Source organism: Neopsephotus bourkii, unplaced genomic scaffold (assembly GCF_033783945.1).
Source record: "Neopsephotus bourkii isolate Nb327-2 ecotype Australia unplaced genomic scaffold, CSIRO-AGI_Nbou_v1 NB_1433, whole genome shotgun sequence".
Classification (NCBI taxonomy): Eukaryota; Metazoa; Chordata; class Aves; order Psittaciformes; family Psittacidae; genus Neopsephotus; species Neopsephotus bourkii.
This window is the reverse complement of record NW_026901910.1, coordinates 381440-408941: the sequence shown is the minus strand read 5'-3', so window position 1 is coordinate 408941 and position 27502 is coordinate 381440. Positions and strand designations below refer to the sequence as shown.

Here is a 27502-nt window from a genome sequence, read left to right as displayed (position 1 = left end):
TTGTCCCCAACAGTGCTGGGGAGGGATCTGTCCGACTGTCACCTCTTCCTCCCCACCTCCCTTGGCACTTGACTGACGGTCGGCATCCTGCACACAGCACTGAGCTCCTTCAGCACAACACCTAAAGCATCGCTTCAGCACCCAGCAATTCCCAGCCACTTGGCTCCCACCCATTACTGAGGGACAGGAAGAGGCAGCTCTGCCTATGGAAGTGCTGGTTCCCTTATGCCCGGAGGAGGCTCCGTCCTCCTCAGGAGGTTCTTCCTCACCATGACCCTCTGCTCCCCGTTCCCTGTGCCCGTGGGCAGGATTGCTCGAGGCAGGAAGGCAGGCTGGCCTGTCCTCACAGCACAGTGGTTTGTGACAAGTTGTGTTTTACGGAATACTGGTGGGGTAATTCTGCACGTCCTTGTTTTGTCATGTAGGGCACTTAAAGTGTCATGGAGATTTCACCATCCTGAAAGCTCATCTGTCAGCACCAGCGAGTTGTTCCAGTAAAAGGGTATCATCAACTGCTGCGGGAGGGAAAAACACACGAGGAAGGAGCTGCATGAAGGGTTTCTGTTCCAGGCTCTCTGCGGCCGACCTTGAGCCTGTGCAGCAGCACCCGGTGCCAGCGCTGGCTGCTGCAGCATCCCTGTCCCCTGAGCGTGTAGATGAGGGGTTTGTACCCAGGTAGTACAGGGTGGATGGATGGACAGACTGAGAGGTGCAGGGAGGGGAAAAAGAGGGTTGTGGATGGATGTGGATGGTGCCAGTGCTGCTCTGGAGTAGTTGTGTGTGAGGAGGGTGAGGATGCTGTCACTAACATGGACAGAGAGCTGGTGTGGGAATTGTAAGTGGGATTTGAAGCTCTGCTAAAACCTCCCACAGGATTTGGAGCCAGTCAGCAACTGTTCTGGTTGTCTGGGTGGGTTGTTTTGGGTTTGGGGTATTTTTGCCAGATATATATAACTAGAGCTTGATAGAACGTGGGGAAAATGTTGATTTAGGGCTGGAAAAGGGAAGCACGCAGTATTTGTCAGCTTATTTATCAGTAAACCTCCTCCCTGGGGCAGGCTGCATCGAGGTTACTGGTGGTGTTTTAACTGTGGGATGATGCTTCTGCTGCACCAGGGTGGGTGCTCCGACCAGAGCAGTTGTGTGTTCAGGGTGAGAACAGCTCAAACCCTGGTCAGGATAAGCTCTGCTGTCTGTTAGCTTGCTCTGGAATTGTACCAGTAATCTGTGGTTACTTTATTAATGTAGTATTAAAAGAACTTGGGGCCTCTGAGCTAATTCCTGTTTCAAATAAATAATTACTGGAGCCAAGATAATTTATTAAATTAAATTGAAAAACCCAGGCACACTCTGTGTTTGCCTTCAGGTGATTCTGCTTTTTTAACTACCAAATATCCACTGTTACTCGCATCACCATTCCCAGGGGCTGCAGGCGTGCTGGAATGCCGATGTGGCCACAGCCTGGGTACCACATTGCTGGGTGAGCTCCAGGATGGGCACGGGATGCGGGACAGCACGGAAAGCTATCCTGTGGAAGAGGTGTCCTCGTGGCAGTGTGGACAAGGCTTTGTTGCGTGTTGTGGTTGGTTGGTTATGAGCGAGGCCACTTCAATCAGTTGGTAGCTTTCATACAGCACTTTGCTGAAGTGAATCCCGAGCCTGGTGCAGGACAGGGCTCCGCTGCCGCTCACAAGTGCCACCCGCTTTGGTGGGTTTTATCTCTGCTTTGCCGAGGCGTGTGACAAATTAGGACTGAATCAGAACCTCAAACGACACCGGCACGCAGAAACAGGGATGCTACTGCAGGAAACAGATAAAAATCCTTCACACGGCACCGTGGCTTCAGAAGCAGAATAAACAACGTTTAAAAATGGATAAACACAGATGGCAGATTTCCCTAAAAAAGAGAAATGTTTTGAGAAAAATAAAAGCCCCTTAAAAAGGAATAAAATATGAAAAGGAGGAGAAGTGGGTCAGGAAGGAGCCGTCAAAGGAAAGGGGGAAACTAACAAAACGGAAATCAAAGCCAAAGCGGATCCCGCCGGCGCGTGGCTCCAGGCAGCTTCCTGCTGCGTGCACCGCGTGTCCTTGGTCTCATTCAGCTCCGTTCCTTGGGCCTCTACACAGGCACGGGTTGTGGCAAATAACCCCGGACAGTGTGTGGGCATGAGGAGGGCTGGAGGCTGCTGGAGGTGCCCCTTGGAGCTGCCCGGCCTGAGGGGTTTGAGCCCTCCTGCAGGTACCAGTGTGCAGGAAAGAAAGGAACCACATTTAAACTTCCCACTTGCCCAGCATCAGTGGCAGAGGAGAGGGACGTTTCAAAGACTCATTTATTTGCCCCATTAACCATTTTAATGGCCTCTCTCTAATAACAACCGTTCCCATGGTTAGAAGAGCAGGTGTTCAAATGATCAGAGTGATTGAGAAGCCTCGGATGGTCATTATTATTAATACCCGTAATAAAAGCAAATGAGGGAGACGTACACCTTGTGTGCTCTTTGATACCCTTTTGGTTCGTAGCCTGGCAGCACTTTCCTTGGGGCGGCTGGTGGCAGATTGATGGTAGCAATGACCAATGGTGCACTGCAGCGGGGAGAGGGAGATCTCCTCCAGCAAATGCCTCCCCAAAAGCAACGTGGGGCTACGAGTTTTTCTGTCCATTGTGCTGTTGGCTAAAACTGACTCTGTTTAGGAGGGGCAGGATGTTTTCAATGGCCAGACCTGTGAGCTGATGTGAGGATTTGCAAACTCCCTTACTGCTGGCAATGAGTCTTTTAGGCAGTGTTTCTGGTGACGTGAGAGTCTGTGGTGATATTGGTAACAGGAGGGAAAACCTGCCCATGTCCCATGAGGGCAGATCACAGGCTGCAGAGCACCTTGTGGCTGTCACCGTGTATATAGGAGTGCATGTACTAACCCATGTAGGAAACAGTGAGCACACAAAAAGCTTCAGTGGGCACATAAATACTTCCATTAAATCAATGTGCCCCCTTGGGTGCCTCATGTGAAGCTTGTGCAGTGTTCAGAGAGCTTTTAGCCTGTTCACTCGCACTGCTGAGGGAGCAATGGCAATACCAGGCACCAGAGAGGGAACTGAAAAGGAGAAGGAAGAGGAAATGTTGGTGCTGGGGGTTTGCTCAATGTCCTTCAGCAATTAATGGTGAGAAGGGATGTCCAGCCACATTGTGACCTGCCCTCTAACAGTGCTCATGGCGATGCTGCCCGTGCTTTCATCCATGGAGGAGGAAAACCCCTTCTTGTCCTTGGCAAAGCGCTCAGTCTGTAGAATGAAAATCACCTCCCAGAGCATTTTCTTTTGCCAAGCTGCCAAACACCAGTTCACCCAGTTACAGTGAGAGCAAAACCAAGGCTGCAAATACACCATCTTTCAACAGAACTCTATTTTAATTGTGTTGGGAAAGACTGCATCTAAAACAGGGCAAAGAGGAGGATCAAGCCATGTGCTTTACCTAGGAGACAGAGAAGGGCACTGCTGAGGCTTGCACGCATTGACTCATCCTCCAACAGAAAAGCAGAAGTAACTTGGGCTTCCACCTGCATGTTAACAGCTGATAAGAAATAAGGTAAGGAAAGGGCACAGCTTCTCAAGAGGCTGGCAAACAGAAAAGAACCGGGATATGCTTCTAAGCATTTGCTACGGGCTGCAGGGCGAGGCGAGCGATCAGCTGGCGCTCCTCTCGCTTTCTCCATTCTCTATCAGCTTCCTTTTCTTTTCATCCGTTTTCCTCTTGAAGATGCTATCTCTGTAGAACTGAAGCTCTTTGATGCTTTCCCTGATGTCATCCAGTGCTCTGAAAGAGAATTGAGATGGGTCATCTCCAGCTACATCTTGGTTCCGGCTGTGACAGACCCAGCTCTGACAGGCAGGGATCACACCTCCACTGGAAATCGAAACAGCCCTTTCAGTCCTGGCTACATGGAGAGCAATAAAGTCCAGCAGCACTGACAGGAATACACAGCTTATTAGTTTATGGCACCGTGGGACATGGAAGCTCCCGAAAGCCAACAGGTTCTACAGCTTCCACTATTAAAAGCAATTCAATCTGAGACAAGAGATGGGGGCCCTGGAGACCCGCTCCAGCTCCTGCTTTGTCCTGCTCCACCAGACAGCAAGGTCTATACGAAGGAGTGACCTCGCTGTGCAGCACAGACACCCCCTCATCTCCATGGAGACCACCACAACAGTCGTCCCTCCTTTCCTTGTACCAGATCCCCCTCGCCTGCCCAGCACCACTGCCAGAGCAGAGTGGCAAAGGTTCCGTGACTCCTTCCCACTGCCCTTAGGACAGTAAAAGTTCCAAGCACCGAACAGCACCCTGACACATGATGAACTCCTGAAACTGTTTTAATAATCCCTTTCCCTACACTAACCAGGCTTCAGACAGGAGAATACAAACATATGATGGGGGACAGCAGCTCCGCTGCCTGTGTTGGAAGCAGTGTGCCCGCAACTCAAAAGGAAACTCCACATTCTGTTCGTGAAGCCCCTGCATGACTCCCGTACAGACAGAAGCAGCAACCTCACCTGTGAGAAGCCGCCTTCTTTGGTGCAAACTCGTATTCTTCTGGATACCAGCGTCTGGAAGTGGGGAAAAAGGGAAATGGGATTAAAGAACACATCAGGTCGCTGCTGTGGTCTTGTTGCCATTGCAAACCCCAGCACCCAGCACTCAAGAGCAGCTCAGGTCTCATCCTGTGTCCCCACCAGGGGGGAACAGACAAAAGGAGGAGGAGGCTGGCAGCAGCCCTCCTGCCCCTGCAGCCTTTAACCTCATCTGACAAGAGCATCATTAGCACCACATTAACAGGTTTCCCTGGATCCTTCCTCACAGGATTGGTCTTGCAGGGAACACTGACCTGCAAAGTTCTTTGACAGTGCTCACGTCAATGATCCGGTAATGAAGATGCCTCATAAACTGTGGCATGTATTTGTCAAGAAACTTCTTATCTGCATGAACAGAGTTACCTACAGAGACACAAAACAAGATGTTAGCTTAGTGATGTTGCAAAGCTCCTGCAAATGACACCTAAGGGGAGTGGTTGAGCAAGCTGGGCAGAGATGAGGGGTAGGACAAGCTATTCCCAAGCAGCTTGTTTAGCCCTTTTGCTAGCAAATATGATTGCAAAGGTTTGTCAGACTTTCCTTGTGGGATCAGGCATGGTGTAAATACTCAGTCCCTCTATAATAATTCAGATTGCTCCTACCATTTCTGTCACGCTGGTAAGTATCCAAGTATTTACCTGTCTTACAAGTATTTACACAAGCATCAGCTTCTCTGCTGAGGGAAAATGGGCCCTGGTATTAATTTCACTTAACACCAGTCCCAAGACTATATGTGAATAGCTGGAATGTTGTGGCAGGACAATGGGGAGATCTGTATTTGATGTTTGGTTCCATGCACAGCAAGGAGAAGACTCCTTTGGGTTGCTGCTGGGATTCTATGGTCAGAGATGGCTGTCAGCAGTTAGGCTGCCTGCCTCGATTGCAAATGTACACAGAAATGTTAATGCACGAAAGAACTGAAACTGGAATGATGTGCAACAGCCACTTCAGGGAGTCAGCACAACGGGTGATGCCCTGGCTGAGCCCCTCCTTACTGAGCAGGATCTGAGCTGCCTGCACAGACACCAGCATACCCCACCACGAGCACCAGCACCACTGTCGCTGTGGGTAAGATGGAACACACGTACCTGCAAGGGGACAGACACCCGGCGGGGTCTGCTGCCGCACGAAGGACAGGAACTCGTACTCTGCCTGCTGCAGGGAAATCTTACTCTCCTTCACAGCCTTGGTAAGGCCAGACTGCAAGAAAGAGCCAGGTGTCACCAACCACAAACACATGAAAATGCTGCCATAAAGGAAAACCCAACAGGAATCAAGGCGGCTGCAGCACAGGCCTCACGACACTGCCACTGCTGGGAGTTGGGGGTTCTCTGTTTCTGGCTGCTGTCATTTCAGGGGTGCTTCTCCATTACCAAGACATGAGAGAGGCCTCGTGTATCCGCCTGCACCTGGATGACCCAGGAGAGTGTCCTGCTTCTCCCTGCTTCAGGAGCAGCACTCACCTGCCCCAGCACAGCACATACACAGAGGTATAAACCAACACAAAGAATCAGGATCCTGCTCAAGTGTTTACCAAGAGTGCTATAAATCAGAAGCGTTCCCTCCCCCTTTTCCCACCAGTTAAATGTCAAACCTGCTGCATGCACTCGCAGTGATTTATTTCCATCTGGCTGCTCTATATATTTCCACGCCTGTGCCGCAAAACTCTACTTGACAGATCCAAGTGGTGGTTAAAAAATTCATTATGTGGCTGCATTTTCATCTACATTCTAATTGCTTCTCTTTTCTTAGGCAATTAAAAGTAAGTAGCTCCTGAGGAGCAGTGGCAGCGTGTGCTGCCGTCTCCAGCCCACTCCTGAAGCGCGGCCGAGCTCGAGTCCTCCGCTGGGGAAGGGGAAAGGCGCCCAGCACGGTAAATTAATATTCCTTTTCCAAACTCCTGCTAATCCTTCCTGGGGAGAGCGAGGTGCCAAAGGGAGGGGGGCTTACAGCATCTTCAAACTTCAGCCTTAATTGAAAAGTAACTTCAATTTCAATTCTCAATCAGGGATTGGAAAATCCGTTCACTTTCTTGCTGCTGGCAAGGAGGCTTCCCTCGGTGGCTGGAAGAACTAATGAGAATAATCCCTTGCTGCAGTTCAGCTTTCAGTGAAAACCTGACAGTGGGGGCACAGTGCTGAGGGGACAGGCAGAAATAACAACCCCTCTTCACAGCATTTCAGCCTCTTTAATCCTGCAGGTACCTGAATCTGTACTGAGGAATGTGCATTCTGTCAGCTCTGGGCTGCTCTACACCCATCCTGTGCCTGTTTTCAGCTGGGACTTCAAGCAACACCTTCCCCGTCCCCACTGGAATGGTTTTGCTTTATTCTGTGCAGCACAGAGCAGGCTTCACCCAGAGGAGCTGCCCGAGTCACCTGTCTCACCCTGCCTGCAGCTCCCCCGCAAGCTGCTGCTCCAGCCATCGCAGCTCACACAGCATCTCCCACACTGCTCAAACTGATTAAGAACCGGGCTACGAGGCACGGGCCACTTCATGGCCGTTGTGTGGCTGAGATACTGGATGAGGAGTGAAGGTTCAGGGACGCAATCTGCAGCTGCACATGAGACCTTGAACAAAGCAGTACACATCACCTCCTCAGCACAAACTAAGGGTGATACTTACTGTCTGCTGTTCTTTATCCCATGTTATAAACACATAAATATCTTGGCTTTTGCAAATCATAGATGTGGTTATGTGGATATAACTCTACGAGTTTACAATAACAGAAATAAAGCTTGCTAAAGACACAAGATTAGACAACAACTTAAAAAGGGCCAGAACTCTTGAGCAAAACAGTCACACAGCAAAAGAATTTGTAAAGGTAAGATAGATGGGGGGAATGCCACTTGATATAAGAGAAGCTACTGCCCTCTGACTGCAAACTGCACAGCACAGCTTTCCAGGTGGCTGTACCCCAACTCCTCATCCTGACCGACACATGGTTCCCACGGCGGCAGAGAGAGGGGAATCACAGCATGCTTGCTCTAGGAGCGTTACCTTCCCGTGGTGCTCCTTGCACCACTCGGACATGCTCTCCAGCAGCTCGTCGGGCTGATTAATGATCAGGTTCGGGCCCTGGCGGGAAGAGAAGACGGCAAAGGTAACACCCCCGAGCCTGGAACCGAGCGGTTTCCACCCGGACAGGGCCCGGCGATGCCCACGGCGGGAGGAGCGGCCGTTCTGAGGGCATGAAGCGCCGGCTCAGCCCTGCCCAGGGCCGGCGGCCGCCCCACGCCCTCCTCCCGGGGCCGGTGGAGAGCAGCGGGGGCCGTTATCTCCCCGTAGCACCGCCGGGAGCAGGCAGGCCCGTGCCGGCGGCAGGGCCCCTCACCTCGGCCAGCACGTTGAGGTCGCAGTCGGTGATGAGGCAGGCCATCTCCAGGATCTGGTCCTTCTCCACGTCCAGGCCCGTCATCTGCCACAGAGCGCAGCGGCACCGTCAGCACGGCCGCGGGTCCCCCGTCCCTCCCGCCGCCTCCCGTCCCGTGCTGCCCGCACCTCCAGGTCCACCCAGACCATGCGCTGGCCCATGTCGCCGCCGGCCATGGCCGCCGCCCGCCGCCGGCCCCGCCACAGCCGCCCGGCGCAGCTCCGCAGGCGGCTCAGGCCGGCGCGGCTGCCGCCCAGCATCGCCGCCAGGCCGCAAAGCGCCGCCGCCGAACTACAGCTCCCGGCAGGCCCCGCGGTGCCGCGACCCGCGGGCAGGCGGGCGGCTGGCGCGGGGGATGCTGGGAGATGTAGTCGCGGCGGCAGCAGGGCACGATGCTGCGCTGCGCTGGACCGCAGCCTCGCCCGCCCCCGGGTAACGGCAGAGGGAGGCTCAAAGGGAAGGGAAAGGACAGTTTGCACACGGGGGGTTTCCAGGGAGGATTTAATGCTTTTCTCTGATACACTCGAGTGTTCCGTATCAGTGACACCACCAACTATTAAAGACACCAGGCAATGGACATGGCGCCTTCCCATCGAACACAAACGGCGTTGGCAGCTTCTCCATCCCACCAGCAAACGGCTGCCGCTGCCCCAGACCACTGGTTCCCCTGTGAAAAGCCCTGAGGTACAATTAACATATTCAAAGTGGAGATGCCGGTTTCGGGACCGCTGCTGGAACTTGTACAAACATTAAAAGGTAACGTTGTCAAGGTTGTGTTTTTCACACATGTACTTGGTAAGAAAGGGGTTGCGCTTTCTATGCCATGGAGTCCATCAAAGCCCCCTCCGAGTGGCTAATGCCGCACCGGGTGCCACCTGGGCTCTCTCCTGTAGTCATGGCTCCAGCTATCCTGGTGCCGGTCGTCGTAGCCAGGCTCCTCTCTGCTGGCGCGGTAGCGGTGCTCATGGTCGTGGCCACGCTCCCCGAAGCGGGGCTGCTCGCGGCTGCCGTGCCGCCCATCGGGGTGGTACGGGTGGGCGCCCAGCCGGCTCTTGCGCAGCAGCTCTGGGTGCCGTGGCAGCGAGCAGCCGGTGGCGGGGTGGTAGCTGTACGCAGGGGGCTGGTAGCCGGGAGGGCTGAAGCCGGGTTGCTCGTACTTGCCCCCAAAATGAGGCTGTGGCCACAAAGCACTGTTCAGCTGTGGGGAGAAGAGGAAAAGGGTCAGTGGGTTTGGTGCACTTGCTTGAGCCATTCTGTGGTGGAGAAACCAGCCTTCATCCCACTCTAAATACAAGGGAATTGAAGGGGTTTGGCTCCAAAACAGAGCTAAACACTACCTTAGAGCAGCTGTTACTGGCTACTTCCACTACAGCAACACTCCTAAACCTCAACACAACCCCATGTCACCCAGCTCAGCAGCAGGAAACATTCCTCTGGAACTGTCATCTCCCCCCCCCCCCAAACCCCATTCCTACAACCTCTCAGGATCATTATAGGAAACAAGTGCTCAAAACCAGAGACAACACCATCATACATCACTTGCCAGCTATGGGCACCATTAGGACAAGCAAAGAGCGTACCATCGCCTGTCTCTGGAGGTTGTCAGCTGTTGGCAGAGACCGATGAGCTGACGGGAACCCTGCTGGTACCATGCCATCAGGACTCCTGTCGTATCTGCAGGAGAAGAGAAACACAAGGAATGTCAGCCTTAAACACCAGCCTACAGCAGTCCAGGGGCACTGCCATCACAGTTGTGTTTTGCTGTTGGAAACTAAGCACCGGGGCCCATACCTGCTGCCGGTGGATGCTGGGTGCGGCACACCCAAGGGGCTGGTGCTGGTGGTGCCCTGGGGGGAACAAGACTCCTGAGCCGCGTGGCTGCTTCCTGCAGAGAAAGAAACGTTCTGTGAGACCGGGAAACACGAGTTGGAGGCACTCGGGGGTGACGTGAATGTGTGAGACGCTTTTCCCACAGGCTTCATTAGCTCTTGGGGTTCATCAGTGACCTGCAAAAGCACGCAGCCCACCAAGACACCACGGCTGTCCTGCCCACCAATCCGGGTGCCACTGGATGCTGTCTGGAGGAGGATGCAGATAAAGAGTTTTGCTTCCGCCTCCCCTTGTCCCCCATCGCGGGTACCTGATCGGAACTGGATCTTGATGGGCCGCCCGTACAACTTGATCCCGTTCAACAAGTTGAGCCCGTACGGGACGGATTCCTCGTGCTTGAAGTTCACGAACGCGAACTGCTTGGGCCGCCCATCCCGGTCCTTGGGGATCTTCACCTTAATTACCGGGCCCGCCTGCAACCGACCAGCACGCGCGTTAAACACACACGTTTGTCCTCCGGCGGCCGCCGTACCCGGGGTCGATCCCGAACCCGCGCTGCAGCCGCGGGCCTGCCCGTTGTGCGGCGCGGGCGGGCGGCGCCGGTGCGGCCGGTACCTGGTGGAACAGCTCGAAGATGAGCTCCTCGGTGACGCGCGGGTCCAGGTTCCCCACGAACAGCGTCCGGTCCAGCTCGGCCGCAGCGCCCATGGCCGCGCACGGGCAGCGCGCGCTCAGCGGCGCCGCCCTCCTGACGTCAGTGCGGCGGTGTGCGCGCCACGCCCCTTCCGTGGGCGTGGCCTGGAGAGGGGCCGGTACCGGCGGGCAGGGAGCGGAGACCGGGAGCGGAGCCTTCCGGTGGCGAGCGCGGCGCTCGGTCGGTGGTGGTCACAATAAATCCGGGCTCTCGCTGCAGGGGGTGTGCGCTTTGGACCGGCCGCGGCTACAGCGGGGCACGGCCGCTGGGTTCGGCCGGTAGAACCGTGACCGAGGTTTGAACGCCCCGGGGCGGTTGTGTGCGGGGGGGGTGGGAGCGCCAAGAGCCCGGATCCCCGCGGGGTTGCGGGGGGGCCTCTCCTGCGCCTCCGGCCCCTTGTCTCCCATGGGTGCTGCTGCAGCCGCCCATGTGCCATGGCCAGCGCTGAGGGAGGTGTCGGGGAAGGGGTGCGTCGGGTGCCTGGTGAGGCCGGGCAGCGTCTCCCGGCTGTTTCAGCCCTCCCCGTGCCTCCTCCAACGGCTCTTCCCGGTGCCAGCTGCCTCGGAAGGTGCGGGGTGTAAACCCGGGGCATTTCCCATCTGGGGAAAGTTTGGCGGGGAAGTTGCGCCTTCATCTTCCATTCGGTTGCGCTGCGTTATGGCAGATCCTGTTTTCTTTGTTAATGAGGTGCTGTGCATTTTCTTCACTCCATTACTTGCTGCCGCACCTAGAATTTATATTCATCTGCTTTAATGGTGTGCGCCTGGTTAGATTCTAGCCGGTTACTCGTTCAGAAAGGAAATGATTACCTCGTGCTGCCAGGGCTCCCACTTTGCCTTAATTTCCCTGGAGCCTCGTTTACTTCCTCTGCTTTCTTCCCTTCCTGCGTTCTGGGTCCCACTGGGCTCGCTGGGAGCTCGTGCCACGTTCACACCACCGCCAGCCCGCTCCCTATGGCCAGGCCAGGACCATCCGCAGCCAGCCTCCACTTGCAGCAGGTACTGATGGCTCAGGTATTGCACAGCACATCCCAGACCCAAGGAACCACGAGGTGAGGGAGCAGGGAACTGTTTTTCCCTTCTTGTGTTACTGTTTCCTGCCCTTTTTGCTCTTCAAAGCAGCAGAATGGAAAACCAAAAGGGTTTTTTTGCTTTGGGGGGCAAACCACACTCCTTCAGTGCCCTTTTTCCCTCCGTATCCGCAGGCATTCATGAGATTTCAGCCACTTCCCATTCTGTTTGCAGCATTAGAAGAGACACTGGGTGTTTTACTCCTCCTGTGTCCCTGTGTCCCTGTGTCTGTAGCCTGGCATGGTGGTCCAGGACACATCAATGTTCCTGGAAACAAGCATCACATCACTGCAGCCGTGGAGCATCTGAGGCTGCACAGAGAGAGAGGGGAGCAGCCAAAACCAGCACCTGGGAGCGGGGAAAGGGGGCGGCAGCCCCTGGGGAAGGGGGGGGGGGGCGGACTAACGCCTGGCACCACTCACTGGGAGTAAGTGAGCAAGCTGTTTGGTTGGGTTAAACCACGACAGTACTGAACGCACTGGGCTTGGGCCATGGTCCTGCTTCACTGCTGCGGCTGCATGCTCAGACAGGGCACATGAAGCAGCAGAACAGTACCAGGCTCTTGGCCGGGAGAGCTGTTCAGCACCTCCTCAGGCTGTGACAGAAGGAGAATTGTAGCTACAAACTTCCCCGTGAAGGGAATCGTTGTGCTTTTGAAGCAGACCATAAAAACCCGGTGATGCCCGTGTTGGAACAGTTAAACAGCAACTAAAGGCGCTAGCGTGTTCCAGGGAGCGTGGCAGCAGCTGCTGAATTCCTGCCTCTGCTGCACCCCTGGCAGGCACAGGGGGGCTTTATGGCCCTCAGAAGCAGCAGCTTCTATCCAGCATTAGCTATTACATCCAGAGGTAAGCAGCAAGTGGGGCAGCCAGAGGGCAGCTTCTGAAACACCACTGGTGTCCAGCTCCGTGTCTTGGAGCCGGGCAACAAAGTTGTTCCCAGTGCTTGTGGCAGTGCTGAAAACGAGCACCACTGGGGCCAGGGAGGGTTTAGTGGAGGGGTTTTGATCAGGTTCTTGTCAGCAAACTGAAAGGCAGGGGGTGGAGAGGAAGGCAAGTGCCACTGATCCCTGCAGGGTGTGCTGAGCACTGTGCTCTTTGTACAGCATCTGGGGCATGTGACTCATTCCGACCTTCAGACTCTTCCTGGTCTGTTTCACACTCACTCCCTTACTGCTGTCATAAGTCATCAGTTTGTGACAGGGCTCCTCCTGTATAGTGGGTGAGAAAATGTCTCACTTCTGTATTCATTCTTGAACCAAAACTACCCCATAAGAAAGCAGGTATGAGCAAGGGAGGAGCTTCAGTCACCAATCCCACACTGCCCCTAAGAGCTGCTGCGGGTTGAGGCATGTGGAGTGCACTGACACAAATTCTGACTGACAATGCTCGGCTCAAGTGTCTCTAAGCTGAATCTCTGGTATGTTGCAGGTCTGGCTGCAGCAGCAGAGCCGCTGTGTGTGGCCAGCAGCGCTGCAAGCAGAGGAGGCTGCTTTGGGAAGAGCGTCCTTGCCATGCACCAACCCTTCAAGCTCCCATTGGCAGCTCTGCCAGTGCCCAGCGGGTCAAGACTGCTGCAGCCACAGCACTGTCCCCAACACTTGTTACACCCACACAGATGGGCAGGCAGCCCTGGTTCTGCGGGAGCTGGGGCCTGTCTGGGTGCAGGGTGCACTGCTCCCCTTGACAGCACGCATTCCCCCCTGGCATTTCAGAGGGCACAAGGGATGTGCCCAGAAACCAGAAATGGGTCTGGGTTTGGACAAGCTCCCAGCACAAATCCCAGCCCACACCACCACTGGAGCACTCATGAGTTTATTTGCTTTCAGGTAAAGGGATGGGTTTCACGGGCAAGGATTTAGGACACAAGGCACACTGCAGCTTCCCCCCCGAGCCCATGTGCTATGCGGTGGTGGATGCACGCCGGCGTGCCACGAGGGTCAGCACGGCTCTGCAGTCCGTGCGGGCATCACCGGGCACGTACGGCTGCGCCTCGCTGAGCTTCACATCAAAGCCAGCGCCCTCCACAGCCTCCTCCACCATGCTCCTCTCCAGGCAGAGGCACGAGAAAACCTGCTTGTTGAAGGCGTAGAAGGTTTCCTGGAGGACCGTCACCATCACCAGGTGCCCCCCCGGCTTCACCAGGGTGCTGATGTTCCTCAGGGCACTGCAGAACGTGGCCAGGTCCTTGCAGGCGGCCTCCAGGCAGAGGGTGGACACGATGCAGTCAGCGGGAGGCAGGGACAGGGGGGCCGTGGGGTTGGTTTTCGTCACGTCACACTTCAGAACTTGCTTCACCTTCTTCCTCACTTTCTCCTCTTTCTCAGCCCACTTCTCCCTGGCAAGTCAATAAAGAGACAGACAGACAGAGGCTCGTGATGGGGTTATTCAGCACCTTCACATGCTCTGTGGCCGTGGCTCCGAGCAGCCAGCCTCACCTGTCCCCTTCCATCTCACACACGTATTTCACCACCGGGCTCCAGTCAAAGGCTCCCGGTTCATTCCTGAGCCACTTCTCCAGCTCCCGGCGGTTCTGGTCTGTGTAGTCCAAGCAGATGATCTCCTGGAAGCGCTCGCAGGCGGACAGAAGCTGGTAGATGGTGGGGCCGCAGCCAACATCTATCAGGGTATGGCCCCTGAGATCGTCTGGTGTGGAGGAGGGAAAGGCCATCCCTGTGAGGCTGTGCCCCGGGGCAGGAACATCCAGCCAGATACTTCTGCTCTATAATGTACTATACTATATGTGATACACAATATGCGTGCATGCTTATATACATACCAGACGGCTCGCTGTGTGGGGCACACATGCAGCAGCCTGCAGCCCTGCAAATGGCGCTGGCGGCTGTTGCCCAACTCCGGCAGGGGTGTGGGGTACTCACCCAAGGCGAACACGCCGAAGAGGCTCCTGAGGCTCTGGGTGAGCAGCGTGTTCGGCTGGCCCTGCACGTTGCTCAGGCTGCAGAATTCCCGCAGGTACTCCTGCGGGTCGAAGTGGCGCTGGTAAAACTCGGCCTCCGTGAAGGCAGCGGGAGCGGCCATCCTGCCGGGAGCGAGGTCTGCGCTCGCTCCTCCTGCCGCACGCAGCCAGCCCCGGCTGCTTTCGGTTTTCCCCACCCTCCTGCGTCCTCCGCTCTAGGACACGCTCCCATGCCCGAGCAGGGCCCTGTCCCACACTCCACTGCTGCATCCAGCTTCACTCTGTAGCAGCTCCCTGTCGAAGATTAACAGCAATCCCTGGGGTTCCGTTCCCAGCCCTGTTCGTACAGGGATTGACGGCAGTGAGCCGGCGTCACCGGCGCCCACAGCCCCACGGCTCCGTGCGCATCAGCGCGTCCAGCACCTCTGCTCCTCAGCTGCAGATCGGAGCCGGCGGGTTTGGTAATAGGATGTGCAAGGAAGTTTTAAGGCCGTTAGATGGCCTGGCGGGGGACTGCCCCGAACAACCAGCACGTTCCCAGCCTTGCTGCCTGGGCTTTGCCTCCAGCGCTGGCTGGGGACACGGAGGGGACGCGGGGGGAGCGGCTCCTTCGCCGTCCTCACCACGAAGAGGCAGCAGAGCCCCACGCTTCTCGCGGCAGCAGCGTCTCGTCCTCTTCCCACCGGCGCAGCGGGAGCCGAAATGATCAAACAGTTCTAGGCTCATTACCGGTTAAATCTATATAATTGGCCTCTGGGTTTTCTAAAGAGCCGCGTTAGGAGCGATGGGCAGAGGAGCCGCCGCCGCATCCCCAAACTAATAAGCGCTATTTTAGACCCCAAAGTGACTTTGTCTAACAAACCCTGCTCACCACACCGCATGCACAGCCAGGCCTGCCTACGCAGAACATGCTGACGACGATGATAGGAAACATGAAAAGGATGTGAGCTCGAAAGATGAACACATTGAAAAGGTTTTCTCCTGAGAGCAAAGTGCTCCCTGTTACTCCAGTGACAAAAGCCACTGACCCCATGAGAGCCCCCTGGCCATGGGAAGCAGAGCTGGGTTGTCTTTACCGTGGGACATCAGCCCCTGAAGCAGACACGGGCACTCCCAGCCTTGCAGCTGGAAGCCCTGAGATAAACCCCACTGATGCCAGTGGGTTTGTTCCCAGTGCCTGCACCTCAGCAGAGCAAAGGGACCAGGAGGAGGAGAGGAGAGCTCAAGGAACCTTTGAGGTGCTGCACGCCATATCCAGGCTCACACCCTGCCTGTCACACGCACCGGGCTGCGAGGGGATGCTCTCATGAAAGGGAAGGTGCCAGCAGCAAGGTGATACTGAAAATCAGACATTAAACCCCAGCGATGCTTCAGTCTGTGCCCCTGGGAAGTGCTGGGGGTGGGAATGAGCCCCAGGGCCACCGTGCCAGTCCAGAGCGGGTCCCTGTTCTCAATCCTCCTGGCATAGTTCTATTTCCCCTTGGCTCACTCTCTTCTCCCTCCCAGCTCAGCAGGGCTGGGGGTTCCATCCAGCCATTCCCAGGGCTGGAACCTGCCCAGGGCCTGAGCCCCAGAGCCAAGCCTAACTGCAGGTGCCCTTTGCAGGCTCTGGATTGATGACTTCTTAAGCTGGGCTGAGGTGTGTGGAAGCAGTGTAGCCCTGTGGCTGCCTGCTATGGGGGGCTCCTGCTTGTCTCTGGCGCTGCTTGCCAGTGCAGTGTGGCTGTTTCAGCCACCAGAGCCTGTTTCATTCACTGAGGGACATGATTTGGGGATGTAAACTGCCAGCACCCAGAGCAGCTTGGGGTGTTTGTGAGCATCTCATGGCCCCACTCCGCATGCCCAGCTCCTGGCAGCGGGATGCAGATCCTGACTCCACAGCCCCCTGGACCACTCTGCCACTGGCACTTCCCGCCTCCATTGAAACACCAGCTCCAGGCACCTGATTTCCATCCCCCCCGTACTTTTATTTCAACTAAAGTGTGTGATTAGGGCCCTGCAGGCTCCATTGTCATCTCCATGTAAGTGCTCCTCTGATTGATGTAAACAGCATCCCGGTATTTACGCTGCAGAATGCACCGCTCCGCTTGCAGCCGTGGGTAACACAAAATCTGCCATTGCAGGGAGCAAAAACCATGCACAAAAAAGGAGAAGTGCCTGCAGAAAGCTGCCGAGGGCAGGGGAGAAGCAAAGCCCTCCCTGATGAGATAGGGCTGTGTCCCATCAGCCTAAGGAGCAGCACCTTGGCCTCATCCCATCACCTGTGTAGCATCAGCCAGGAAGTTATAAAGGGCAGGGGGCAAGGAGAGGTCTTGGCTCTTGCAGCATCTCATAGTACGTGAGGTTTGGTGGTGTTTCCTGTGAGAGAAGAGCTTGTCTCCATGCTGGAGACCTGGTCTGAAAGCAGCAGGCTTGTGCCTCAGAGTAGGATCTCAACCCGGGACCTGGTTTTAAGCCTTAGAGCTTGTCCCAGCCTTTGCAGCAGCGTCAGAGCCCTGCAGCATGCTCCAGCCCACCCCGGCACCCTTCCCATCGTCCTGCTGAGCCCACATCCCAGGAGAGAGGTAAGGGAAGCAGCAGGGAATATCGTGAGTGGTGCTGGGAATGGTGCTCAGAGGATGGGAGCAGAAGTGTTCTCTGGTTTATGTGCTTCTTACTGGTCTGAGCTTTGGATGCTCCCCTCCTTCGTGTTTGCAGGGGTATGTGTAAAGAAAGCACCTGAAAAGCAAGTATTTCCAGGCTCAGGTAGTTGGTGGAGAAAGGAGCAGCAGTTTTCTGTTGGCAGCACTGGTTATTTGAGGGAGGTGGAGACAGTTGTGCTTCTTCAGGATAAGATGTGCTGGTTTCGGAGATGCAGCAGCTTCTCAGGGGCTTTTGGAGACTCCACAGCTTTCTCTTGCAAGCATCGTTAGGATTGCAAGGGTGGGAGCTTCTGGGGTGGGTGTAATGCCTTGAGTCCCGGTAGTGCGGTGGTTGGTTGCTTGCTTTGGTGGTTGTGGAGAACGCTTTGAGGTTCTCCTGTATTTCACTTGGTCAAAAGCATTGCACTTGAAGTCTCCTCGTTGGACTTGGAGGAATAACACCCCGATGCCGTGCTTTTCCCTGTGCTGCTTCCTCCTGGGGGCAGAAGCAAGCACTGACGCTGCCTGATTTTCTCTGTTATGTGGGCATTGCTGTGTTCTAAGCCCTTGAGGAAGGAGCAGGCTGCTGGGGTCCTGCCTGCTCTCACCCCATGGCTGTGCTCCCAGAGCAGCTGCGGTGGGAGCAGCGGGGCAGTCCTGGGAACAAAAGCTTCCTCTTCCTCTGCATGGTGCAGAGGATCCCAAACAAAAGGTTCATGTTCCTGGTGCTCTTCTCCCTTTGCTCCCCTTTCTTCAATGGAGATTTACACCTCTCTTTTCCTGGCTTAAATCTCTCTGCACTGCAGCAAGGAACTAGCAATTAACTGTTATAAGGCTGTTTTACAGTCCTGTGGAAACCCTTTCCATCCGCTTTGTTTCGGTTGGGTATATCTTTTATTCCTAGTTTTTGGGAGTGTAAAACTTTACAGCATTTGCTGCAAACCTTCATACTTTGCTTTGTGCTTTATTGCTCCCTCTGCACATATATCTTACTCATAAATAAGGCTTTCATCTCTCCAGTACTCGGGTAGGATCTGCAATGCCTCTGAGCAGTTGCATTAATGGGACTTTGCCTAGAAATCACGTTGTGATTCATCTCCAACCTCAGTCTTCCCTTTGCCTGACAGCACAGGGCTCTGCAGAAGGGCCGGGGTGGCAGCAGGATGCTCAGCTGGGTTATTCATGCCCAGCTGGCAAATAAATCCCTTTGGCATGGGGGATGTGGAAGGTGGCTTCAGCAAGTTGGGTGCTTGGTGGGTGTCTGCCCCGGGGCTGCTTGGGGTGGTGGAGCCTTGGAGCAGAGACCTGAGAAGGTGCCTGCTGGGCTGGTGCAGGAGCTCCTCCAGTGAAGCAGCACTTGGGCATGTCTGAGGGGAAGGCAGCATGGTGCTGGGTGACACGGTCCTTCACTCCCCAGGTAGCAGTGGAACTGATGGAGCAGAGGTTCCTTTGGCTTCAGTGCTGGTGTCTCGTGAGTGCCCTGAGCTCTTATTTTGATGGCAGTGCTACGAGTGGCTCTGGTTTAGGCTACAGAAGCCTGTAGAGCTGTGCTGTGCTGTGCTCGACACCCCTGAACGTGGCTGATGTTGGCTCAGATGCCCAAGCATTAAGTGGGCAGCATGCTTGCCAGTGCCTTTATCCTTTAGAAGTGAGCCAACATCCATGATGAGGAAGGGGAGGCAAATGGGGGTCTCCTGCATCCCTGCTTCTGTCTGTGTGCAGAGGAAGGGGGTGAGGTGCTTGGCTTCCAGGCATTTGTCGTGGGTCCAAGGGGAGGGCAGGGACTGGTCCCTAATGCAGCCCCAGAGCAGCTGCTATTTTTCCAGCACTGTCATGACACAAAGGATTCGGAAAGGTGTGGGATATTAATTGCAGCTTTCAGCCCCCTGCATGCTACATGGTAATTTCATCGCATTACGGTGATAGTGGTTTAAAACCCGCCCTCCTCCCGGACCCTTTTAACAAAACACTTCTTGCTTCGCAAAAACACATTTAGGGCCAATTTGTTTGGTGTCCAGAATGGCAGCAATTAACGGAGCGCTGTGCTTTGGGAATAAATGGAGAGACACTGGCAGCAGCGTGACCTCTGCCAAAGGGATGGGACCAGGCGGGGAGGTTGCTGTGACTCGGTGGCATGGGGTGCTGCATGGCACTGAACTCGGGGTGCCTTGTGCTCTGCCTTTGAGCATCCCACCACTGCCCTGCTGAAAGCTCCTATCTAAGTGCATTGAGTGCATGAGTCCATCCCCACCAGCCAGGCACGGTGCTCCCCTCCGTGCCCATGCATGGCAGCACCCAGCAGGGACCGTGGCAGGCACCCCATTAGCGATGCTTTATGGGAGCATTTGCCAGTGCTGGTACCTGCTGCCACGGCTCCAAATGTCAGTGCCGGGCGCGGGGAGGTGTGTGGTGGGAACAGGTGGGATCTGAGCATCTCTGGGGCCCCACTAATTCACAGGCTATAAATCAATGGCAGGAACGGGGACAAAGTCCTATTCTGGGTGCAGGTGACTGAGACATTCCCTCTTGGCAAGTGGAGGGAGGGAGGGAGAACTGTCAGCATCAGGCTGCCTTTGATTTTACTGTCTGTGCCAGCCTTAAAGGTATCCTGCCTTAAAGGTATCCTGCCTTCAGTGCTGGCTTTGCTCTTGCTCAGGGGTTTGGAAACAGTGGCAAGTCTCGCTTAAAATAGTGAGCAGCTCCGCTAATTGCATGAGGCTGCCTATTCCCAACACGGGCATCTCGCATCTTCCTCATAAAGGAATCAAAGCTCTCCTTCACTTGGAGATGGGCTATGGCTGGAGCTGATGGCATCAGCCCCACCAGTAGATGGCATAAACACAGTCGCACCCACACAGACCTGGTCTCTCCCCTTTGCAGCAGGCGTGGGGTGGGAGGTCTTCCTCAGCCCACTCCCCTCAGTCTCTAGCATCCCAGCTGCCTCCGAGGACCAGGGCCAGTGCTGTGCGGGAGGGCTGGTGAAAGGGTGCTTTGGTAAGGCATGGAGCCAAGAACACTGGGGAAAGGGACAAATACAGGAGGGGCTCTTTATGCAGCAAGGTGTGTAACAAACTGTTACCTGCAGCTCACTTTTAGTTGTGTCTGTGCTCTTTTACCTCTTTGCTGAGGTATCCTTGGGCTCACCTCTGGACAAGGTTTGAGGGGTCTCTGTAAAGTGCAGCTCAGTGCCAAAAGAAGGGCAGCTCTTTCATTGTCTGCTTTTACAGCAGGGCAGTGGACCCTGTACCCAGGCATCGTGCTGGGTCCCTGGTGCAGCTCCGGAGCTTGATGCCTTGATCACTATAAATTAACATGGAACAAGCATTGCAACTGCTCCATTCCTGCATTGCACTGGTGTCTGTGGGTTATTTGCAGCTGGCTGTTAAGACGGTGGGTGCGTGCAGTCGCTTGGATTATACCTGACTGTGAGCTGAGAGATGTGAACCTGTAGCTGGTGTGGAGGGAGCTGGAGCTGTGCTGGCGGGAGGCAGGGAGCGTTGGGCACTCTCCAGCTCTGCCTCTAGGAAGCACTCTGACCTCGGGGAAACCACTGCCGCTCTCCCCAGAACGGGCAGTGTCGCTCCCAGTGCATGCGCAGCTCCATTACCGGTTGCAAAGCTCTCTCGTGGTCACCCTGGGCTGGGGGGTGAGGGATGCTCCCCGCTATGGAACAGTTCATGATCCAGTCGAGGGAGAAAATGCTCGGAGATGGCGCTGCCTTGTCCCAGGGAGGGAAACCCTTTCCCATATGGGGCCTCCCCTCTGAAACAGGGTGCATGGGGCAAGCTGAAAGCCTGTTTTGGAGGCTGCACTGAGAGATGAGGGGTGCTGGGTACCGCTGAGGACCCCCCTCACCCTACAGAAGCACAGGAGCAGGCAGCTGCCACCCGGCCCAATGAGCCCGTGCAGATGGTGGGGAGATGAATGGTGCCATCTCCGTACTGTAGTGGCTCAGCTGTAATTTCTGGGAGACATTTATTAGAGGCATCCTTCCCTTCTTCCGGGACTGTGACTCCACGGGCAGGGGGAATTGCGATGGGGAAGGTGGGAAGTGCAAGCTGGTATTACCGATGAGTGCGGTGCCCAAACCCCCATCCATTCCTCTCCTCCAATTTTCTCCTCTGACAATTTATAGGTTAGTTTGATGCTTGAATAGCTGAGTCTCTCTAGTAATATGTATTCTCTGTAAGTATTCCCTGCTGTGGCATATCCTAAGAGAACTCCATCAAATAATTATCTTCCCTTTTATTTATTCACAGTCTTTTCACTCGATCTGCATCACGATAAAATATTCCAATGGTTCCCTCTTAGCACTGAGCCTTCCCCCGATTGTAAAGTGTATTTATGTACAGTATTAAATCCACCCAGCGCAGCTCTTTATCTCTGCACTCTTCCCCGTTGGATGCTACCACCGGGTGCTGGCTGTGGCCACCTCCTCCCTTGACCCCGGCTTCCCTGGGGCTTGCATGGAGCATGGGGTAGGAGAGGTCTGCAGGCGGCCAGGGACAGGGCTGCAGGCTGGCACGGAGGGGTGCAGGGGGGCAGCCCCACTGGGGAACCTTCTCGCTTCCAGCCGGGATGCGGCTGCCTTGCCGAGCCGAGCCGCCCGCTGTCAGCACAGGGACGTGACTGCAGGATGGCCGAGTGCAATCAGAGCAGGGAAGAAACCAATAACCTCTGGTTTCCCCCCTCTGGAGCGAGTGAAGGAGCAGCGCTGCTCTTCTCCAAGGGATGGCCGTGGCTCCCTGCACTGGCCTCTCAAGGAAGGCTGCAGCCTGAAGGGCTTGTTGTCCAGTGGGCAGCTTTTTAGGTGTAAAGGCAGGGGATTAAAGGGGATGGAGTTAGGACATGGAGTTTGAGGGGTGGTTTCCCATGCTGGTGAGCATTTTGGAGCAGTGCTTGGAGGAGCTATGGCATGCATATTCCATTCCCTGCACCTCCCTTTGCTGCTTTAACCAGCCCCTGTGTGAGCGGGCAGGAGCAGTGGCTGCACCTACCCGAGATGCACAGGCAGCACCGCACCAGTGCCACTCTGCAGGCATGAGCTGCCCAAGGCTTTTCCAGGCTGGCAGGGCTCCCGTTTTAAACTCCCACTCATAGCAATGCCAGGGATTCCATTGACAGAAGAGCTCCTCCGGGGCTCAGGGAGTCAAGGTGAGTTTAACTTTATTCCTAAGTTTGCTCCCAGTGCTATTCCCAGCGGTGTGAGTGCTTCTCAGGAGCCTGTGCGCTGCACTTCCAGCCTCATCTGGCCACCGTGGGGCAGGGACAGCAGTTAATAAGTCAGTCATAGAGGGAAGTAGTGGTGACCATTCCTAATCATGGCTTTCAGTCCCCTTTTGCCTATGGTCAGCCTGGCTGCTAGGTGGAGAGGCCAGAAATAGGGGTTGCTCCCAGAAGAGGGAGATGCAGGGGAGAGGACCCGTCTTGCTAAGGATGATGGTGACCATGATGCTCCCCTCGCTTGGCTCCGGCATCTCCTCCAAGGGGCTCTCCCTCACATCGTGGGCAGAGAGGCGAGTTCCCTAGCAAGGGTTAACTGAGTGTGTAAAATTGATTGCGATTTTAGTAATTCAGTATAATCACAGTCTACCAGCAGGTTGCTTTTCCAGCAGGAGGGTTTGGAATTATTTTCTGGAGTTTGCAATATAGAACTTAAATTAAGCCTCAGAAGTCAGAGGAGCTCTGCTGCATCTCTAATGTGGTGCTAAATTCTCAGCAGCACATTCCCTGTATTAAAGCCTTTGCTAGCAATTAGGTTCATTAACTATCACAATACCTTATTTATTACTCGGCATGCCATATGGTTTCCCAGCTAAAGAATGGCACCCGTTCTAGCACAGACCATTTGGCATCATAAAAATGTTAACAAATAATGTTATGGCTCTCAAGGGCAAAAGGGCTCGCCGGGTTGCAGGTCTGAAAGGCAGGAGAGAATATGAAAACATTTTTCTTCTATGGCAAAATAAAGAATTCCTCAAGACAGAAGTATTCAAAGAATATCACGCTCGCATCACGCAAATGGGAGTTTTATACATGCCCATAATGGTTCTGTCAATATCTGCAGCAGGCAGCGCGCTCACTCATCTCCTTTCCTTCCCCCCCTCTTCTCCCTCCCAGCATGGACCTTGTTGGAAGCTCAACAGCAAAGGACCCACCTTCTGTGTAAGCCTCGTCTTTACCTCCTGACTGTTACAGGGGCTTGATGGCCCCAGCCCTCTGGTGCCTGCAGCTCTTGGGTGGCATTAATTGTCCTTTATTACTATCCAAACTTCATCCTGCAGAACAGTTCTGGCCACAGCATTGGGATGCTCTGGGTTCCAGAGGGTGTCTGCAGTGCTGATTCCCACACTGCAGAAGGACCTCTAAGGGGTGAAGCTGGGTCAGCAGAATGAGCCAATCTGAATGCCAAGTTAAGTGTTCTGACCCTGCAAAGGAAAGCTCTTGGTCGCACACTTGTTTAGTGGCCTTTGGAGGGTATCTAGAGCTGCGAGCAGCCCAGGCTGCGAGCACTGCGCCACGTACACTTGTGCTTGGTTCCTATTTCCAGCAGGATTAGGATTACCAGAGACAGGGGCAGCATTTCAGGTCACAGAGACTTGAATTGTCTCATCGTGAGCGCCGTGTGGCCAACACGTAAGGAAAATGTACTTATTCCTGCCCTGTGACCAGATTCCCTCACACTATCTGTGCTCAAAAGGTGATGCTGAGAAAGTACAATTTAAATCAGAGTAGTGTGAGAGCCCAGATCAAACTAGACTTTCCGATCCTCTTACAGTATCCCATCACAGCCTCCAAATTTCAGGAAATGGGGCAAAATGCATGGGTTTGAGGCACGAGTAACTTCCTGGCCAATGCCTGCTCTGTGCCTGTGCGAGGCAGATTCTTTCCTACCCTGCTTCAAGCTGGCTCCTGGCGTTGGCTTTCTGGCATTGGGCTGGGTCTGTGCAGCTCATCTGTCAGTGCTTGCTGGGGGCTGCCTGTGTCCTGCTGGAAGTGCCCTTCCTGGGCAGGGATGCGATGGGGAGCGGCATCACTGCAAAGCTCACGGGCTTCAGAGCCAGTGGGGATTATTCCTCATCACCTCAGCTGAACTCTCGAGCAGTGCCGGCAAAGGATTTCACCTGCAGTTAATGCAGCAGTGCTTCATGGCTGAAAGAAAGCCAGTTTTTAGGGAGCACATGCACCTTGTTCGTTACTGAACCTTATGGCACATAGCACTTTCTGCAAAGCCAGGTCTGGGGAATGAAAGTGCTTGACTGGAGGATGAGTGTGGCCAAAGATGGGGTCCTAGAGCTGGGTATGGTGCATGCTTGGCATCTGAGCTGCTTCCACCCTTGACAAAAACACCTGAAGTCAGGCATTTCTCACCTGGAAAACTGTATTGAAGTAACTCCCCTTGCTCAGTGCCACCATACGGATTCTGCTGATCAGCTGGCCAGGGGATAAACTTTCCTTTCCATATCCTGTTTCCACAACCACGAGTCGTTCACATGCCCCTGATCTGCCACCAGGGTTGAGCTTCTCCCCCCCAGCGGTCGCTTTGGCATCCCCTTTGTGTGGCCTCAGTGCCCTTCTCTCAAGGCTGCAAACTCCTCTTCCCTCTGGCATCTTGGTCCTATTGCTGTGTAGTGCATCCTGTGTGCCACCATGTGCTGTTGGGGAGCATGTCTATTGAGCGAGGTGCCCCTGGGGAGGAAAGGTGCTGGCTGGTTTTGTCATCTTACTTTTTCATGAGCTGTGATTTATTTTTCTCCCCTTTGGATGCCTGAAGGGATGTTTCCAAAGTGACCTTTCAAAAGGCTCCAGAGCTGAAATCCCCCAAAGCCACTCTGCTTTGTGGTGCCAGGAGCAGGCTCCCTGCCCTCCCAGTTGATCCCTCTGCCCAGCACCAAGGACCCGCAGCAACCCAGTGGTGCTGGATCCATTTCTGCACTGTGAGTGGTGAATGTGAATGCTCTGGTGAGCCTTCAGATGGTGGAGAGAAACGGAATTCTGGTCCGTCTGTGGTGGGATTGGCATTTCCCAGCCTGAGGATGAGGTACCCTAAGCAGCAGAGGCACTGGAGGAGGTGCATGCAGTGGGAAAAACTGGGCTGTGTTTCCAAAGGGACTTTGTACCCCAAGAGGAGTTGGGGGGATTGTGGACGCAGCCGCCGGCATCACACCCCTTGTGTCTCCCTGTTTGCATGCCGAGTGTTGCAGGAGCACATGTGAACCTCTGGCCCTGGGCAGATAGGCCTTATCCAGGAAGGGCTTTGCAGGAGTGTTTACTTTCATTCCTGGGAGGCCGATCGAGCCGTTCCAGCGGGGAATGTGGCCGGGCTGAGGGCAGACTGTGCCAAGTCCCCTCCAGCAGGAGCACACTCCGTGCGGTCCAAGGGCACCACAGCTCCTTCGTGCTCACCTCCCGGTCCCGACCCCACCACGCAGCTGGGCTGCTCCGTGGGACCCGTGGTGATGAACGTGTCTGCTGTGACTGAGCTCGAAGGCGCTGATTACTCCAGACCTTCACAAGGGATTCATAAATATCTGCTCTGAAAAGGGTGGTTTGGGAGCCGTCCTGATGCACCAATGTTATCTGGGGTTTCAGTCCCTTAGGAATCCGTGACCAGATAAGATACGGGGGGTTTATTGTATCTTCTGGCAATTAAGAAAATAAAATCAGTTAATACCTAACCTTGAACCTAGGCTGTAGCGTTTGGCCTCACACTTTGACTCTCATACACTGTGGGGTTGTACAGTTTGGATGGCTGTTAGCAGTGATGGAAGAGATGAACAGGGATTTAATCTGGGACTAAAATACCCTCCTTATGCAGCTCGATCATCTTAGAAAGGAGGTCTGTGATGTGTGATTCAGCCACTAGAATGTTTTTGTCCTGGTGCAAGGAAGGGAAGGAGGAGGAGCCCATCTTGGCAGAAGTTTCCCCAGCTGTGAATGCATTTTGTGTGAATATCTAATGCACAGATATGTTGGGAAGGGAAGGGGGGAAGGAAAGGCTTCCACAAGCGGGGGCTTTTGTTTGCACTGTCAGAAACGGTAGTGCATTTCTGTGTGCACCCACACACAGGCACATATATATATGTGTATATATATATATATAGTTTCCCTTTGGAAAGGGGAACAGGTGACTCATGCAACTGGAAATGGGACATGGGGCTTGCACTTGCTGGAAAGGAAAGATGAAATCAGGGGTAAAGGTGTTCGCTCAGTGATTGGAATTCAGGATTTGGCTTGCTTCCTCCAGTGAATGGACTTGATTATCATGAAGGCATGGGAACTGGCTGCTTCCCATGGGATGGCTTATGCCACTTGTGGTCCTAAGTGACTTTGGGTTTTGAAACTCCAGAGTCACTCAGGGGCTCTTGGAAACTGTCCTGTTTCAAGGCAGGAAGAGCTTTCAGCAATAGACTAACGACACGTTAATCAGAAAAGCACCAAATGGGGGTTTAACTCCCAGCTCTTGTTAGTGCCTGAACTTGGGCACCATCCTCCTGCAGGAGGAAGGGCCTGGGTGGAGGTGCACCCCTGCACCCTGCTGCAGGAGGACTGCCCAGCACTGAAACTGTCTCCTTTGCCAGCACTGAGTTAATCCTGCAGAGAACCAACAGCCGGTTTAGGGGGATGGAGAGAAATCAGGCCACAAGTGGAAAAGGCACCATGTCAGAGCATCCCCCATCCCGGTGGGCCCGGTGCAGATCCTCAAAGGGCTTCATTCCGGGATGAACTTTACCGAGCCCGCAGCCGTCGCCTCGGCGCTGTGCGGATGGGGCTGACATTTAACGCCGTGGCACATCCCGCTCCTCGTCCCGTGCATGATGGCAAATATTTTAGGCTGAGAGACAGGGGGAAGGAGGAGAAATAATCACACAGTAAATGACACAAAGGAGACCCCCTCCCGCTCGTTAGGACTTCAAAAGTTGCTGCCTCTGGCTGGGGCTTGCTCACATACGTACAAAGGGTAACGCTAAAAATAGGTGCTGTGCAAATGATTAGGTCAGAGCCTGCTAGAGGGAGACGGTTTTATTTAATTACCGAGCCAGCAGCACGGTGCTGGGGGGGGATACAGGAACACGGAGCTCGGGACCGGCTGTAAAGTTTGTGCTCCTTCGCTGAGTCACTGTGGCTAAATTCCCTTTTGTGTGGGGGATTTAGGGCAGGAATGCGGGAAGGCTGGCCCGGGCTGCCGCCCTCCTGAGTCACAGCTCCCACTCATCCGCCGGCCTCGCAGGCTCGGGGCCCTAAGCTGCTAATTAGCCCCGTTGTCTCGGGGGCTGTGTGGCATCTATCGCCCGCACAAAGCCGGGGGGATGGAGGGAGCGCTCCTAGGAACCCATTGGATCTGCTTTCACCGGTGTTGTGTGCATCACAGC

At 54.7% G+C, this 27502-nt stretch overlaps 4 protein-coding genes across 5 annotated transcripts in view; 1 reads left to right on the top strand and 3 right to left on the bottom strand.

The window, feature by feature from the left end:
• Window positions 1–3386: 3386 nt before the first annotated feature.
• On the bottom strand, window positions 3387–8275 carry REXO2 (RNA exonuclease 2). The gene is made up of 7 exons (XM_061368280.1): window positions 8127–8275; window positions 7960–8043; window positions 7626–7703; window positions 5713–5824; window positions 4879–4987; window positions 4547–4600; window positions 3387–3812 (listed from the first exon to the last, which is right to left on the bottom strand). The coding sequence occupies exons 1-7, from the start codon at window positions 8256–8258 to the stop codon at window positions 3683–3685; spliced, it is 699 nt and encodes a 232-aa protein (XP_061224264.1). The 5' UTR covers window positions 8259–8275; the 3' UTR covers window positions 3387–3682.
• Window positions 8276–8782: 507 nt separating this feature from the next.
• Window positions 8783–27502, bottom strand: part of RBM7 (RNA binding motif protein 7) — a 43647-nt gene continuing 24927 nt past the window's right edge. The window contains exons 2-6 of one of the 2 annotated variants that reach the window (XM_061368277.1): window positions 10444–10553; window positions 10139–10301; window positions 9790–9883; window positions 9579–9672; window positions 8783–9196 (exon numbers count right to left, since the gene is read on the bottom strand). In XM_061368277.1, coding sequence (XP_061224261.1) covers window positions 8852–9196; window positions 9579–9672; window positions 9790–9883; window positions 10139–10301; window positions 10444–10536 — 789 coding nt within the window. In that variant the 5' untranslated portion in view covers window positions 10537–10553 and the 3' untranslated portion in view covers window positions 8783–8851. Of the gene's footprint in view, window positions 9197–9578; window positions 9673–9789; window positions 9884–10138; window positions 10302–10443; window positions 10597–27502 lie in introns of those variants that run through there. The other variant, XM_061368275.1, reaches the window with a different exon arrangement.
• On the bottom strand, window positions 13391–14691 carry NNMT (nicotinamide N-methyltransferase). Its single transcript, XM_061368247.1, has 3 exons — window positions 14471–14691; window positions 14030–14237; window positions 13391–13929 (listed from the first exon to the last, which is right to left on the bottom strand). The coding sequence occupies exons 1-3, from the start codon at window positions 14628–14630 to the stop codon at window positions 13494–13496; spliced, it is 804 nt and encodes a 267-aa protein (XP_061224231.1). The 5' UTR covers window positions 14631–14691; the 3' UTR covers window positions 13391–13493.
• The window catches only part of ZBTB16 (zinc finger and BTB domain containing 16), a 69819-nt gene continuing 59292 nt past the window's right edge, over window positions 16976–27502 (top strand). The window contains exon 1 of the mRNA XM_061368266.1: window positions 16976–17072. The gene's annotated coding sequence lies outside the window, so the exon portion shown is untranslated. The remainder of the gene's footprint in view (window positions 17073–27502) is intronic.